This window comes from Dama dama, chromosome X (genome assembly GCF_033118175.1).
Source record: "Dama dama isolate Ldn47 chromosome X, ASM3311817v1, whole genome shotgun sequence".
NCBI lineage: Eukaryota > Metazoa > Chordata > Mammalia > Artiodactyla > Cervidae > Dama > Dama dama.
Window position 1 is genome coordinate 132534208 of NC_083714.1, and position 15838 is coordinate 132550045.

The 15838-nt window shown below is 35.5% G+C and overlaps 1 protein-coding gene across 4 annotated transcripts in view; it reads right to left on the minus strand.

The window, feature by feature from the left end:
- Positions 1 to 15838, minus strand: part of CNKSR2 (connector enhancer of kinase suppressor of Ras 2) — a 271503-nt gene that overhangs the window by 148458 nt on the left and 107207 nt on the right. For all 4 annotated transcript variants that reach the window (XM_061136326.1, XM_061136325.1, XM_061136324.1 and 1 more), the window contains exon 6: positions 3206 to 3325. In XM_061136326.1, coding sequence (XP_060992309.1) covers positions 3206 to 3325 — 120 coding nt within the window. The remainder of the gene's footprint in view (positions 1 to 3205; positions 3326 to 15838) is intronic.

The window sequence follows — 15838 nt, forward strand, 5'->3', positions numbered from 1 at the left end:
ATAAAGCACTTTAGGAGCGAGTCCAAGTGCCTAAACGGCAAAAGAACTCTCTAAAGCAAAGAGGCTTCCTCAAGGTTGCTCCCTAAGCCCTTTCCTCTCTATTCTTTCCATCTCTTGGCTCTGATCTAGTTTTGATATGTTCCAACAGTTCTCATTTTCCTTCCTTTAATTTTCTGCTAATTATTGTTATTTAAAAGCGTTTTAGAAGCTAGCTTGATATATTTTAACTATTACTAAGCACAATGCCCACTATTCCTTATAATGCTCAGGACTCTCAAAAGTAAGAAATCCTAGGAAATTTGACTACTTAGGTAGAAAGCTGATGAACAATCTCTCTAGTTTATCCATGCAAGAATAAAGCCCATTACCTTTTACCTATGAGAGATGTTCCGCTTTGAAAGAGGAACATCTGAAAGAGGAAAGACCATCTGCAGATGTTTTAAATTGATTAAACTTCATTAAAGCTTGGTATTCTCCCATGTCTTTCTGTTTCTTTCCTTCATTTAAACACTTCTATGGCTAAGCTCATGCTGAATGTCACCCAAATTCTCAAATCTATTTAACGTGACTGACTAAACTTAAATCAGGTGATTGATTTTTAAAATGATACCTTGAGTAAAGTTATATAAGATTTCTATTTCGTCATCTCCCCTTTAACATGAATCACATGAAATGGTTTTACACATAACTCCTTTTATTAATATTCAACATATTAGCTTTTTCTTTTTGTCCCTTGGAAATATTTTCCCAATGAAATGCTGCTGATTACCCTTTTAAATGGATTCCTCTAAGCAGCTCTAATTTTAAAGTCATCCTCCCAAACTTCTCTCACCTCCTTTTAGCCACCCCAAGTTTAACTGTGGGATAATGGAACAAACTTTGGTAAATTGCACCTCATTTAGATTTACCTGGATTTTATCTCTGCCTCTGTTGTACGTTACCTTAATGTCATACACGGCAAACTGGTGAGGATCTGTGATATCATTTTCTCATTTGCAAAATGAGAAAATTAATATCTACTCTACAGAGTTGTTAGGATGATACCTGGTAAATGGTAGGTACTCACTTCTTCCTTTTCTCTACCAGTTCTCTTCCAGAATAACTGAATCTGGTTCGTGGCATTTTAAGTTCATGACTATTCCAAAGAGCACATCCAGCTCTACGTACTTGAAATTTAAAAAATAAAAGACCTATCCAGGGTTATACCATCACTTAAAATAAAAATCAAGGTTTCATCAAGTCCATAAATGAGCAATGTGTTGACTCACTTCACATGGTTATTTTCACCTCATTATTTCAGTGGAAATTAGAGGGAAAAATCAGGCTTTTTTCTCAAAACAGTACTGTCCTCAGAACTGCAAATTCATAGAGCTACAGGAAGCTTTAAAAAGGATCTAGTCCATCCCTCCTGCCCCTCACATTCTACAGATGAAAATACCACAGCCAAGGAGGTTTAATTTACATCCTCACCTCTCCCATATCCCACTCACAGCTCTGTTTTATGGAAATGATTTGTATCCAGGTTTTCTGTCTCCTAGTCTAATATTGCACAGTAGTAGTTGTAGTTAAGTTGTGAAGTCATGTCTGACTCTTGAGACCCCATGGGCTATAGCCTCCCAGGCTCCTGTGCCCATGGGATTCTCCAGGCAAGAATACTGGAGTGGGTTGCCATTTCCTTCTCCAGGGGATCTTCCCGACCTAGGAATTGAACCCGGGTCTCCTGCATTGCAGGCAGATTCTTTACCAACTGAGCTATAAGGGAAGCATAGTAGCAGTTCATAATTTCTTACAGTGCAAATCACGCTTAAAGAACTTTCTTTCCTTCAGAACTACTAAAAGGGGAGATTTTAAAGAAAGGAAAATCTTTAAATACTATGGGTAGAAAGATGCTTTAAATAAAACCAGACTTTGTAAAACATAACCAAAAGGAATAGAAAGAATTTAAAATCATAAATATTACTTCAAATAAGTTTATAAACATTAAAATAAATTCTAAAACTAATCAAAATATAGCTAAAAACACTTATAGGTTACAATGATGACATACTTTGGCTATATCTGAGATGCTGATTTTCATCTTTCCAGGAAAATATAGATACAAGCCACAAAAAGACAGGGAGCTATGATTACCCAAAAGTAATTTGTTAAGTATCCAGATTTTCTCTGGATCTATAGATCTATCTATAGATCTCTCGCTCTATAGAAAACAGGACTTCAAGCCAAAAAGCTCACTGGTGACCAATGAAGGCATTGCCCCCACAAACAGTTATATATATACATACACACACTTACACAGACACCACTGAAGAAGGAAGGTCACATAAAAAGTTAAACCAGCACAGGGATCTATAAGAATATATTATCTGAATTACACTGTTAACAGTAGTTTAAGATTTCAACTTTCTAAAATATCCTTAGTAGTACTCTTGGAAAATTCACCTAAAGGGAGAGTAGAAACACTGTAGCACCAAACTATCATGAAACAGCTGTGTAGTAGGTAAGATTTCTCCAGTCAGTTTATTGTTGTTTTTTTTTTTATCTCTCACTTATTAATAGTAATATTATATGTTTTCTTTCTAGAGGCTCATTAAAATAAAAGGTATCCCTTGGGTTAAATTTAGAGTCAATACCATTTTTAATCAGGTGAACAAAATATAGATTATCTTTATTATGACATAATAAAAATATATCTCATAGATGTTAGCCTAGTTTTAGCGATATCTACCTGCTTACTCACCCATAAAAGAAAGAAAAGATGTGAATTATAAAGAATATCGGGTTTACTTAGCTTATACAACCTAAGGGAAGAGAGACCTATTAAAACGAACAAATAAAAGCAAAATAAACAAAACACTCATTTGCATCAGCAGGTAACACTGCGGTTTTTATTACAAAATTCTTAAATTTCCTGTAAATCTAAGGAACTTTGATAAGAGTTAAAAATGTAGCTAAAGCTAATTTATTTACCAAAGTAAACAGGCTAATTCAGAAATCACTATTTTAAATTTTCTTTCATTTTCTTTTATCTTTATAAAACTTTTTATCATGACTAACTCCCACCACTTCAATTCCTCTAGGGAAAAAAAAATTTAAAAAACTATTCACTCTGTTAAAATTAATGGATTCTCATATTTGGGGGCTGCCCACCCATACTATTAGCTGTCTGTTGATGGATGGTAGTTTTGATAAACATAGTTTCTCTTACCAGCCCTTCACTTGGTTTGATGTTTGCCAGCTGAATCACTTCAAGGTGGGCAGACTGTGAAACTAGAGGATCTGATGACAGGGATATGATGTGGTCACAGACTCCAGAAAGAGTTTTACACTGAAAACAAACAAACAAAAAATTATGGTCAACACATGTTGTAAATAACATATAAATCACTTTTTATTGTAATATCTTTTATAAGGAAAAAAAATAGAAGAAGGTACTTGGCATTTTATTTTATAAAATCTGTATTAAAAAGATATTCAGGTTAAGAAATACACACACAAAACACATCTATATCTAAATTATAAATATAAGAGCTACACATCAAAATTGGAAGATCTCCTGGAGAAGGAAATGGCAACCCACTCCAGTATTCTTGCTTGGAGAACCCCATGGACAGGGGAGCCAGGCGGGCTACAGTCCATGGGATTGCAAAGAGTCGGACTTGATGGAAGCGACTTAGCACGAGTGCATACATCAAAATATTCAGGAAAGTTACGGTTATGTTTTGTTTCTATCATTTGATTCATCAGATCTAAAATGAAATGATTATTTTGAAACAATCTTAATAACCTGAACACTTCTTGATACCAGCCATTGGATGGAAGAGAATTCAACAACTTCAAAAACCTTGAAGGTTTTTTACTTCATGATCAGAAAAGTTAAAAAAAATCCAACCAAAATCCATGGAAAATGAATCTCCCAAATCTGCTTGGTGAACTTCTCCCTCTCATTTGTCTAGACTCTGAAGGTTTTTTACTTCATGATCAGAAAAGTTAAAAAAAATCCAACCAAAATCCATGGAAAATGAATCTCCCAAATCTGCTTGGTGAACTTCTCCCTCTCATTTGTCTAGACTCTCCTGCTCAAGGTTACCTTTCTGTAAACTCCCCGCTTCCTCCAGGCAAAGTTTGGCACTCCCTCAAACCCGCTTTCTCAACGTTCTATGAACTGTCTGAAACTGTATAACTTCATTCAGAAGCCCTCTAAGGCTAGGAACATGTCCTACTCATCTCTGACTTCTCTTCCTCCCCTACCCCTGGGAGACAGATCCTAGAACATTTGTTGCTGTTGACTGAGGACACAAAATTAGTGTTTAAATTAGGATAAATCTATTCATACCTTCTATCCATTTCTAACACGTTACATTTGCTCTGTGACCACTGCATTACTCTACTTAGGGGCGTCAGTTCCCGCAGGGCTCTTTACTTGCTGCATTCTATACATGCTCCACGCCCTCGGCCTCTGCTAGGTTCAGCGTTCTCACCCCACAGAAACTGCCTGGCTAAATTTCTCCCCCTTATTGCAACCCTGCCCTTTGCACCTGCTTCTCATGGCTGCACGTTTACTGTGGCTATCAACCCCTAAGGACAGGCCGTGGACAGCATGGGAAGCATCGGCTTGGTATGAAGAGATGTAGGCAATCACCACACTGCCAGTTACTTGCTGTGTGTCTGTGAGCAAGTTATCCCATATCCTTGAAGTTCAGTTTACACATGTAGAAAATGAGGTAATAAAAGTTACTTTATGTGCTTTACATGACAAATCAGGATAATGAATATATATTTTAAAAGTCTAATATGGTTTCTATCCAAAGAAGACATCAAATAAATGTTTATCCTCCCCTTGTTGCTTTCTGTAAGCTCAAAGGGCTCAGTTCTCTCTCATGGGATGAATTATCTTATTATTCTTAACTCCATGGCCTTGCTAATGATGTTACAATGACCAGTAATCACACTGCATGGTCATAATGGGAAGTTCAAATCTCTTTACTCTCTCTGATATTCAAGTTTCAGCACTTTCAAGAGATACAGTGAAGGCATTTACCCTGAAGGGCTGCTAAGCAAAGTGCCAACAGGAAGACCACCTCTCAGAACTATAGGGCACTGCACAGGGCGAGCGTCATGGGCATGTGACTTGGGCACAAGGGCCTGCATTTAGTGTTACACTCTGCTGGGGCCATTTTGGCATTCTTAATTATTTTTGAACAAGGAGCTGCATATTTTCACTTTGCACTGGGTCTCACATATTATGCAGCCCATCCTGGGACTGTAGTTTCTGTGTTTTTTGTTTTTTAAATTTCTTTTGAAAATATTCATCAGCCACCACGAGGAAAAAGACAGAATGGCAGCCCTTTACAAAAATGGCTATGGTTCAAATTGCTACTGTTTGATGGGAAGAAAAGCAACTGGGGCAGATTTAAATCTTTTAACTATTCCTTTCCTTCCTTAAGTGGTTTCATTTTCATTCTTATTTTCTCTCTGTCTCAAGTGGTGGGGGACAGGATGGATAACAATGTTAATATGAAGAGTTTCTATGTAGAATACTTGAATTGCATGATAATCTGAAAATAAATAGGAAGGTAAAGAATATATAAAAATGGCTCAACATGTGTGTACTGCAACACTCAAGGCCTCATGTAACACACTAGTAATGAGCAACAGTAGCTCTCCTATTCAAGCAATGGAAGCACTCAGAAGTGGAGTAGGAGGAAAAGCAGAAAAACTACATTGTAGGTGTTTTTACAAGAAAAATACCAATTAAATCTACCATATTAAGTTGCAAATCATTTTTTCAGATTTATCTACTGAGTAATTTTATTTGTCAAATGCTTGCTATGTTCTACGTCTGCTGGAAATATGAAAAATGAGTAAAACATTGACTTTATTAACAAAGCTATCAGGGTTTAACAGATTTAAAACTTTGGAAAAAATAATAGATTTAGAAAAGAAACTTTGCTAGAACCCTGCTCCCTGTTTGAGAGATAATATACTAGAATCTTTATATTGTAGCATTTGGCACTTGGTTCAATAAGCCAATTAGAAGGGATACAAAATGGCTTGGTTTCATATGCTAATTCTATACTCATTACTGTATCATACATCAAGCCACTGCAGGAAACCACATTAAGGGTACTACAGTAAAGTTCCAAGGAAGTTATTGTTTTTATTTATTTGTTTACTTATTTACTGAATTTGAAGTAGGGTTTAGAACTTCTTTTTCTTTTTTTAAAATAATTTTTAAGGGTCATTTTCCACTTACAGTTATTATAGAATATTGGCTAGATTCCCCATGTTGTACCACACATCCTTGAGCCTATTTTACACCTAACAGTTTGTACCTCTCACTCTCCACCCCTAGATTTCTCTTCCCTCCCCCAGTGGTAACCACTACTGTGTTCTCTATATATCTGTGACTTGGTTTTTTTTTTGCTATATTCAGTAATGTGAATGAAAAATACTGTCTGCCATATCCACAAACAAAGGATGCGGCGGCTGCCAAGCCCTTAGCCACTGCAGCCACTCTCAAAGGTGCACCCGAGGAGACTGAGGATGGAAAAGAAGAGGGTGCTGGCTAAGGTGTGTATCAAAAGAATCAATTTCAGTGAGCCGAGACTCCTGCATCTTCCCATACAGGGCAAGTACTAATTTCGTTAACTTGAGATGTTTGGTTTTCTTTAATTAACGGTGATCTTTTGGTGTTCCCTAGTCTTTGTTGCAAAAACCCATATATACCCTGGTTACTCCCTAACCTCTTGGGAGCTATCCCTCAGAACTATTTGAGAGGCTGCCTATAGGACTTGAGTTCTCAGACAGTCCACCGAATAAAACATAATTCTCAACTTTTAGGTTTTGTATTTTATTCAGTTGACACTAGTCTGTTGTAGATTTTAGATTCCACATGTAAGTGGCATCTAAAGTATTTGTCTTTCTCGGTCTGACTTAGGTCACTTAGCATGATGCCCTACATGTTCTTGTAAAAAGTTAATTTTTCCCTTCAGTGAAATTGTAATATTATGCCATCATATTAAACAAAGTATTATCTATTGCTACCTAATAGTATATCCCACAAAAAGAAAATTAGCTATAATATACTAAGAAAATACATTCTTTATTATTAAAAGTTAACATCAACACTACAGAGCACCTACCATGTATCCTGTACAACGCTAAATACTTCACTATTTCATGCATCTTTTTAACAACTTTGTGAAGTAGTTATAGTCAGTTTAGCAGATGAGAAAGCAAGGCTAATAAGTCACTGTCTTGGCAACAAAACAGTCTGACTTCTTAATCATTACCCTTACCATCTCTTCAATCCTTAAATCTCCATTTGTTGCTGATTAGTTTCATTTTTTTATTATTCAAAATCTATGTTAGTATTAAAGGGACCTTATATAGCATGTTTAAACTACATAGTATAATGGAATATAAGGTGTGCCTACAAGTGTTCTTGCAATTTATAATACAGTTTAGATAAGAACTAGTAGACTTGAGAGTACGTAAGAAGCAGCTCTCTGGGAAAACCTGCAATTTTAGCAACAAAAAAGACAACTCTATTCTAGCTAGAAGATAACTGGTAGCCAATTGAATAAAGGAGAGTCACTATTTTTGCAAAATTCATATCAAAGGACTTTAAATTCTATACTTATCTTTAGTTCTAAAAACAGAAACAACTTTTAAAATTTTAAATTAAAGCCTAGTAAAATAATATGTCTTTAGTATAAAGGAAACATAAAATGGCAATGAGTATTATAACTGATCCTCTGGATTCTGTTTATACTGCCCAAAACGGCGAGAAAAGATCGGTGACTGAATAACAGCAGACACGGCTAGCTAGGATTTAAGAAACTTTTAAAACAGAAGATTGTCATAGGCTGGATTTAATGGTATTGTCATTTTTTTTCTCTCCAGTTATTTATATAAATTTCAAATTTGAATTAATATAATCATATAGTATATTCTCAGGAAGAAACAGGACCTTTTCATCCTCTATCCTATACACATAGTATATTTTATATAGGTTTGCATACAGTGTATGGCTGGTTCACCTAAATCTAAAAGTTCTTAGGGGAAAAAATATCTGAACATAGCACGTTTAGTATAAAACAGTGGTTTTTAAAAAGTCATAAAAGCAAAAAAAAGAGTCATAAAAGCAACATTTCAGTCACTGTGAAAATTCAAAAAACAGCAATCTTACAATAATATACTAACCAATAACAGAGCATTACTTCAGTATCTCTAATGAGCATTCTTTCATTATCACTGAACCTGTCAGACACTTTTTAGATTAATACGTGAAATAAACTATAGTATTTTTAAAAGGAAATGGAGAAAGCATTCTAAGTGCAAACAACAGTGAATAAGGAAGGAGTAGGTAAGAAGTTTTAAGTCAGCCTCTTAGCCTGGGAGCACATTCAGCCAGACATGAATAAGCTACTTAGTAATTTTATGCTTTTCTAAATAAGTAGAATACTGGATAGTTATTCTTCTGAGTATATTGGAGGAAATGAATGGAAATTATCTTTAGATTTAAAAATAAGAAATTCATTTGACATAGAAAAGAACCTCAGGTTCAGAAGTTTAACAAAAGGATTTATACAAGGAAATTTCTACTTTCAGGTATACACATATATAAAAGGGACAACAGTGTGAAACTAAGATAAAATGAGGAAACAATAAACAGATGAATATGCATTTTAAGATGGGAAAAATGTGAAAGCTACAATTTAAGAACAGCAAAAATAATCCAGGTTTCTTATCAATAATATGGAAAACATTAACAAAAGTTTAGTTTTGATAAATAATGTATACATATTAAAATAGTTATTGATATATAAATAATATTTCAACTAAAATAGTCTAGAGGACAGAGCACATTTTTATTTTATTTGGTTTATATATAAAATTATACCTCAGTATTATAAATCATGTAACTGCCAATTTAGGATATTTCCAATATAATTGGTAAACAAAAGGCTTTGTTTTTAATAAAATAGTACAGATTTAGTCCAATATTAAATAGTGAAAACTCTAAATTATATAAACTTCATTCAGAAATACAGTGTTTATAGTACTTGCCAGATCTATGCTGAGTTAGCAATTTTGCACTTATAATGGTTCCCTAAACCTACTTTGGGCTTCCTAGGTAGCACTAGTGATAAAGAACCTGCCTGTCAATGCAGGAGACTTAAGAGATGCAGCTTGGATCCCTGGGTCGGGAAGATCCCTTGGAGGAGGGAATGGCAAATCACTCCAGTACTCTTGCTTGGAGGATGCCATGGACAGAGGAGCCTGGTGGTCACAAAGTCCATAGGGTTGCAAAGAGCCGGATACGACCGAAGCGACTGAGCACACACAAACCCACTCTACAGCACAGGGAACTCTACTCAGTATTTTATAATAACCCAAATGGGAAAAGAATCTGAAAAAGAATAGATATATGTATAATCAAATCACTTTGCTATATACCTGAAATTAATACATTGTAAATCAACTATGAAGTGAAGAGAAAGTCGCTCAGTCATGTCCAATTCTTTGTGACCCCATGGACTATATTGTTGATGGAATTCTCTAGATCAGAATATGGAGTGGGTAGCCTTTCCCTTCTCCAGGGGATCTTCCCAACCCAGGAATTGAATTCAGGTCTCCTGAACTGCAGGAGGATTCTTCACCAGCTGAGCCGTAAGGGAAGCCTATAAATCAACTATACTCGAATATAGAATAAAAATTAAAAGAGGAGTGAACAATCAATTTAAATTGATGTTAAAAAGTATTAATTACATACACATTCCCCAACATAGGAAGAATTTCTTACTCATATGAGTAAAAAGAACTGTATGAGAAATCTTTTTTAAACTTTAAAAACTAATACAATAGAATAAAATTTCAATTTTAAACCAATATAAAAATTATATTTGTATATAACAAAGATTAAGAGTCTCAAAGAGCTTCAGAAAGCAACTGTATTTGCAAATAAATAATAAAGGTCATATGAACTTTGTTCCAAAAAGACCTAGAAAACTCTGCAATCCCTTTAGTTTCAGACTCTGATGGTGGGGAAAAAGCACAACAAAACTATTGGCAAAATGTAAAGAAATCACCACCACCACTGCTTTATTAAGCCATCCATTCATTCAAAAAGCACTGAGTATCTGTTACATGATTTAAATGCCACTGCTATGCTTAAGGATTTCTCAAATTGAGACAGTTGTTTCTGGTGATGTATTTGGCTTGTTCTTAATATCACTGACATTAACCATGCTGTCCTTGTGTTCCTGATGACAGAGAAGGAATAACACTTTAAAATAATAATCATCGAAGAATGATGAGGTCAGTACCAAACAGTGAGAAAACATCAGTCTCAAACGTACACCTACTTTGATGAGCAAGAAGTGGATCCATGATGCTTCCTACTTCCAACTACTTTCATGAGGCATCCTGTATGTCATTCAGTCACTAAGTCATCTGTCCGATTCTTTGCAACCCCATGAATTGCAGCATGCCAGGCTTCCTTGTCCTCCACTGTCTCCTGGAGTTTGCTCAAACTCATGTTCATTGAATCGATGATGCCATCCAATCATCTCATCCTCTGTGCCCACTTCTCATCCTGCCCTCAATCTTTCCAGCATCAGGGTCTTTTCTAATGAGTCGGCCCTTTGCATCAGGTGGCCAAAGTATAGCAGCTTCAGCATCAGTACAACTACTTTTCTGAGGCATCCTGGTCTGAATTAAAGCTGGGACATGAACCTTTATTCTCTTTCATTTTCTGATAGGGAAAGAGTAAGATGGAAACCAGAACTGAATCTGGGAAAATCTCCATCCTATTTACCTCCTCTCTCAGAGGCAGGAAGCAGAGCCAACAGGCTTATAGGGAGTTCCCAGGCAGATGAGAGGGGTACTCATTAGAATGCACACTACTTTCAAGGTTAAAGATTAACAAGAGTCTGGAAATACCAGTGGTTCAAGCAAGATGTAGGTTATTAGGAAGATGATTTCATTTTATTTCAGAGTCAAATAGCAAGAGTAAAACAGTTCATTATGATTGGATGAGCTTCTGGAAAATCCAGGCACTATATATACTCCAGTACTCTTGTCTGGAAAATCCCATGGACGGAGGAGCCTGGTAGGCTGCAGTCCATGGGGTCGCTAAGAGTCGGACACGACTGAGTGACTTCACTTCCACTTTTCATTTTCATGCATTGGAGAAGGAAATGGCAACCCACTCCAGTGTTCTTGCCTGGAGAATCCCAGGGAGCGAGGAGCCTGGTGGGCTGCCGTCTATGGGGTCGCACAGAGTTGAACACGGCTGAAGTGACGCAACAGCAGCAGCATATATACAGTTTATGGACAAATGGGGAACAAATAGCAGATACCTGGGAGCAATGTCTTTACTTTTAGTAGAGAAGTTCAAAGTTGCCATATGTGATTTTATGGAGAAAAGAGTTAATCACATTGTACCAGTCATTAGTTCACGGGCTTTCAGCTCCAAATTCACCCTTCAGTGTTTGCTCTAGAAATAGGCTGGACCTTTGTGCTCTACAGTAAGGACAATGTTAAGTTTGTATCAGTAGAGGGTGCTGGAGGGATAGGGAAAGGAGAGGGAGGCTTTTCTTCTTCCCTTTGTGCAGTGTTTTGTTTTACTTGCTTCTGGTACAAGGTCCATTAGCAGAAGTGTGTGGGGACATCCACGATGCCCAGACTATGTAGTCCCTCAGTGACCTCACAGCCTCAGTGTGGGCTCACTGACCACCATGCTGTAGCGGTCAGCATCACACTCACAGCAGCAGCTTCCCACTCCCTCTGTGAGGACTCCGACCAACATCACTTGCCTGTATCCTGGAAGGCTGTTTCCTGCTTGTCTGGACCAGCTCTGGTTAGGCCACGCAGTGAAGCCGCAATGTGATCGTTCTAATGAGCGCTGACCCTCAGCCTGGAGGAACGGTGTCCACCTACAAGCTGGCCTTCCTTGGGTACTCTGTCTTAGTCATAGGGCATGCTTTAGAGGTTTTCTTTCACCACAGTTTAATAATTATTTAGATTAAACTTCCCTTGTTTAAACTACTGTGTGATTTCTGTCTCCAGATGGATTCAATTATCTTTTTGAAGAAATCTTTACATTTACAGTGACAATAACTATAGTTTTTTAGTTTTTTTAAAAAAACATAGTGTCTTTGATCACATAAAGAATGGTCTTAGATTAAGACAGTCCTTCAATCATCTCTTTATGTGGCCATACTGTTTTTTACTGAGTTTGTGAGTCACCAAAGATTTATGGCATTTAGATCTTTGAAATCAAACACACTCCACTACCCCAACTTAATCTGAAAGGCTAATTTAGTTTGTTCATAGCTAGTAAAGTGCCAGAATGGGGTCAGGGCATAAAATCTTTTTAACTCTCAAATTGCTGCTCTTTCTACTACATTATTTGGCCTCATTTGACTTAACAACTGAAACAAATACTCTTTGATAAAGAGGATTGTACATTCAGAGTCAATCTGAATATGAAAGCATTTTACAATGCATAATGCATTCAGCAAATGTGATGTTAGCAAAAACATCCATAAATATACCAACTTACATACTGTGTATCCAAATCATAAAGACAAACTAAAAAGACACTGAATACAAATCATTTTTTTATGTGTGGTCACATTCCCATTACTATATACACATTTTTTTTTTGCCCCATAAAAGACTAATAATCTTCTAACTCCATCATATTCTAACAGATTTCTTCATTCCTACACGGGACCTCAGCTGTGGAGAATTTAATTTTATAGTTAAAATAATTTATAAAGCACCAAAGTGCCAAAAGCTGAAGATAATCTAATACAACACTCAAGAAATCAATGCCTATTTCAGTAATAGAGTTAATGTGCTTTTTTAGGGTGACCACAAAGATAGTGAAGTGGGCCAAAATGGAAGGGTCACATTAACTTTCAAAATAAAGAAGCATCTTAATGCTTTCTATCTACAAAACCAGTATTAGAATTCATGTTTTAATGAGATTGACCATAATTTGTATGTTTAAATGCTCCAGTTACAACCACAATGTCAACCATACAAAAACATTCAGTTTGCAATGGTTCAGGATCACAGATTTAAGAGAAGAGTCTATAATTGGGAAAGCTGCCATTTTATAGCATCAGGGACCCAATATGAAACTATTTTTATAAAATCATTAGACTGTCACTGCTTTGAAGAAATCTCTAAAAATAAAATATTAATATGATGACTTTTATTTTATTATGGAGCATGCTGCTGCACTAGTACTGACATCTATCTGTAAGGTTTGGGGAGATTAGGAGGAAACTATGCTTAGATAAATGACATGATATCGATGGTAGGGCAAAGTTTAAAATGAGCTTTTAATTTTCTCTCCAGGCTCTTCTCTTAACCTAACTGATAGTTCTATTCAGTTTTAGCCATTTCTAGTCTAGATAGCAGAGAAGGGACAGTAATATCACTTCAAATGGAGTTTAGGGGTAAACAATGCATAAATTTAAAGGAAGGAATAAAACATACATGAAATATTTGTGAAATAAAACAAATAGTTAACAGGCCAAAACAAGCCTAATTCATGATCAAACTTAAATAAGAAATGAAAAAAAAATATAGCTTGGAGAGCAAAGAGATAGCATTCATAACAATGCCCTGTAAACTGTAAAGTACTATACAATGAAAAGATAATGTTAACACTAAAATGATAAATAGGCATTTACTTTATTTATTCCTCTCATCTTTATAAAAAAGATGGGTACAATAAAATGCTAGTACAAAGCAAGTGCGATATAGAAGACCACACTGCTGGTTAATGTAAAAGGTGTATTTGAGCTCAGTACAATCTGATTTAAACAATGTGACTTTAACAATCAATGCCTGGCCTGGGATTTTCATGAGTTTATCAAAGCTGACAAGTGTTCCCAGCTCACCAAGGAGAGCAGCAGAGCTGTGACAAGCAGAATAAGTCTGCTAAAGCACAAGGTCTGAAATGGCTTCTCAGGAATACTCTCCAGTTTTATAGATTGTAATGAAAGGTGGGAGTGAGAAGAAAGTAGGGCACAAAACTGAAGAGATTTCCAGATTCCCTGCAACTGATTTACTGTATGAAACAAGGATCTGGGCAGAGGAAAAACAGATGGGCTCCAACATGCCAGGGAATGTGTGCCTAGGGACAAAGCCTCACTGAGAGGGAAAGATCAAATCAAGAGAGGTAAAATAAATTACTCTCTATCATCAGGTGACAATCACTCAGATATATAGTACACCAATACCTGCATTTCCTTTTGTCCTTTATGGTTGCACTCTGCTATCTATATCACTATATTTAATGGCAAAATTCCAAGGAAATCCAAGTTGTCCCATCTCCTTTTATTCAGTCTTACTGAATAAAAGATAGCTCTGTCTACCACTGAAACCAACCAATGCTCTTTTCTACCTAGCCTTTTGGTCTTCAGAGTCTATTACTTTATCATTTTAAATATAAACAGCTCTCTCCAATTTTAAGGATAAAAAGGTGAACAGGAAATCTAGGCCAAGGGTTGTCCAAATCACTTTTGACAATCTCACAACACAGAGAATAAAATTATCCATTAAAGGCCATCAGGATTATAAACATAATAAATCTTTACTTAATTATAAAAGTAACACTAACTGAAGAAGCTTGGGATGACATTTGAAAGAAAAAACAAACAAAAATCAGCTATTATCTTACCAAATAAATAAGCAAATATTAATAAAGAATATTTTCTAGTTCAAATGAAAGAATATCTTAATTTCAATTTTCAATGGTGATTTATTCTGTTTATAATGCTTTTAGTCTGGATTTTGGTTAATATTATTTAGAATCGTTCCATGAATATTGTCAAAAGATATTTTTGGTATATTCATAAAATATAAGGAAAATTTATTCATAAATCATATATTCACAAATACAACTTCAAATAGTATGAATAAATATTTCATCCTTTGAATGCACCATAGTGTGCTGAAGCATTAACCTATTATTGCCTATTTTTCATTATTATGTATAATGCTGCTATAAACACTTTCCATAGAAAATACTATTGTGTTTTAGAATTTATTTTTAGACTAGATTCCGTATAGGAATACAGACTCTGGGGCCAGAACGCCTGAGTTAAAATTCTGTCTTAAATCCATTCCAACTATGTCACTTGGAGAAAGTTGTCTAACCTCCTAGTGCTTCAGTTTCCTCAACTATAAAATAGAGATGACACTAATAATAACCACCTCATAAGGTTGCTATGAAGATTAAAGGAGTTAGTTTATACAGAGCATTTAAAATAGTGCCTGAGGCATATTTTAAACACTACATAAATGATAGTATTAATGTTTTTGAGTCTTAAAATTAACTAAAAAAGGTTTTATGAACTTACATGCCTAGCGGCAAGGTATGTCCATTCCCATTACATCAGATTCTAAGTACCATTTGGATATTTTTAGTGTGTTACTGTACAAATTTGTGTGTTCATGTTTATGAATCTACAGATGAAAATTAGTATTTCATTAGTTTTACAGGAAATCCTTGTTTTCTGAGGATAACTGACACTGGAAACTAATGGTAGTCTTTGTGTGGTTTAATTTAGAAATAACAGAGCTTGTCTCTTTAAAATATAAGTTCAATGATATTTGTATTATTTTTTGATTTATCGTTAAAATTTTTCATTTAAAAATAGTAGTTAGAACTCTTATACTTTTTTATTCCTCACCATCTGTTCTAGACTTAAAGTATGTATTCCTCCCAAATTCATGTACTGAAACCTAATCCCCAATGTGATGGTATCTGGATGTGGAGGCTTTGAGAGGTAATTAGAGCATTGGTTTC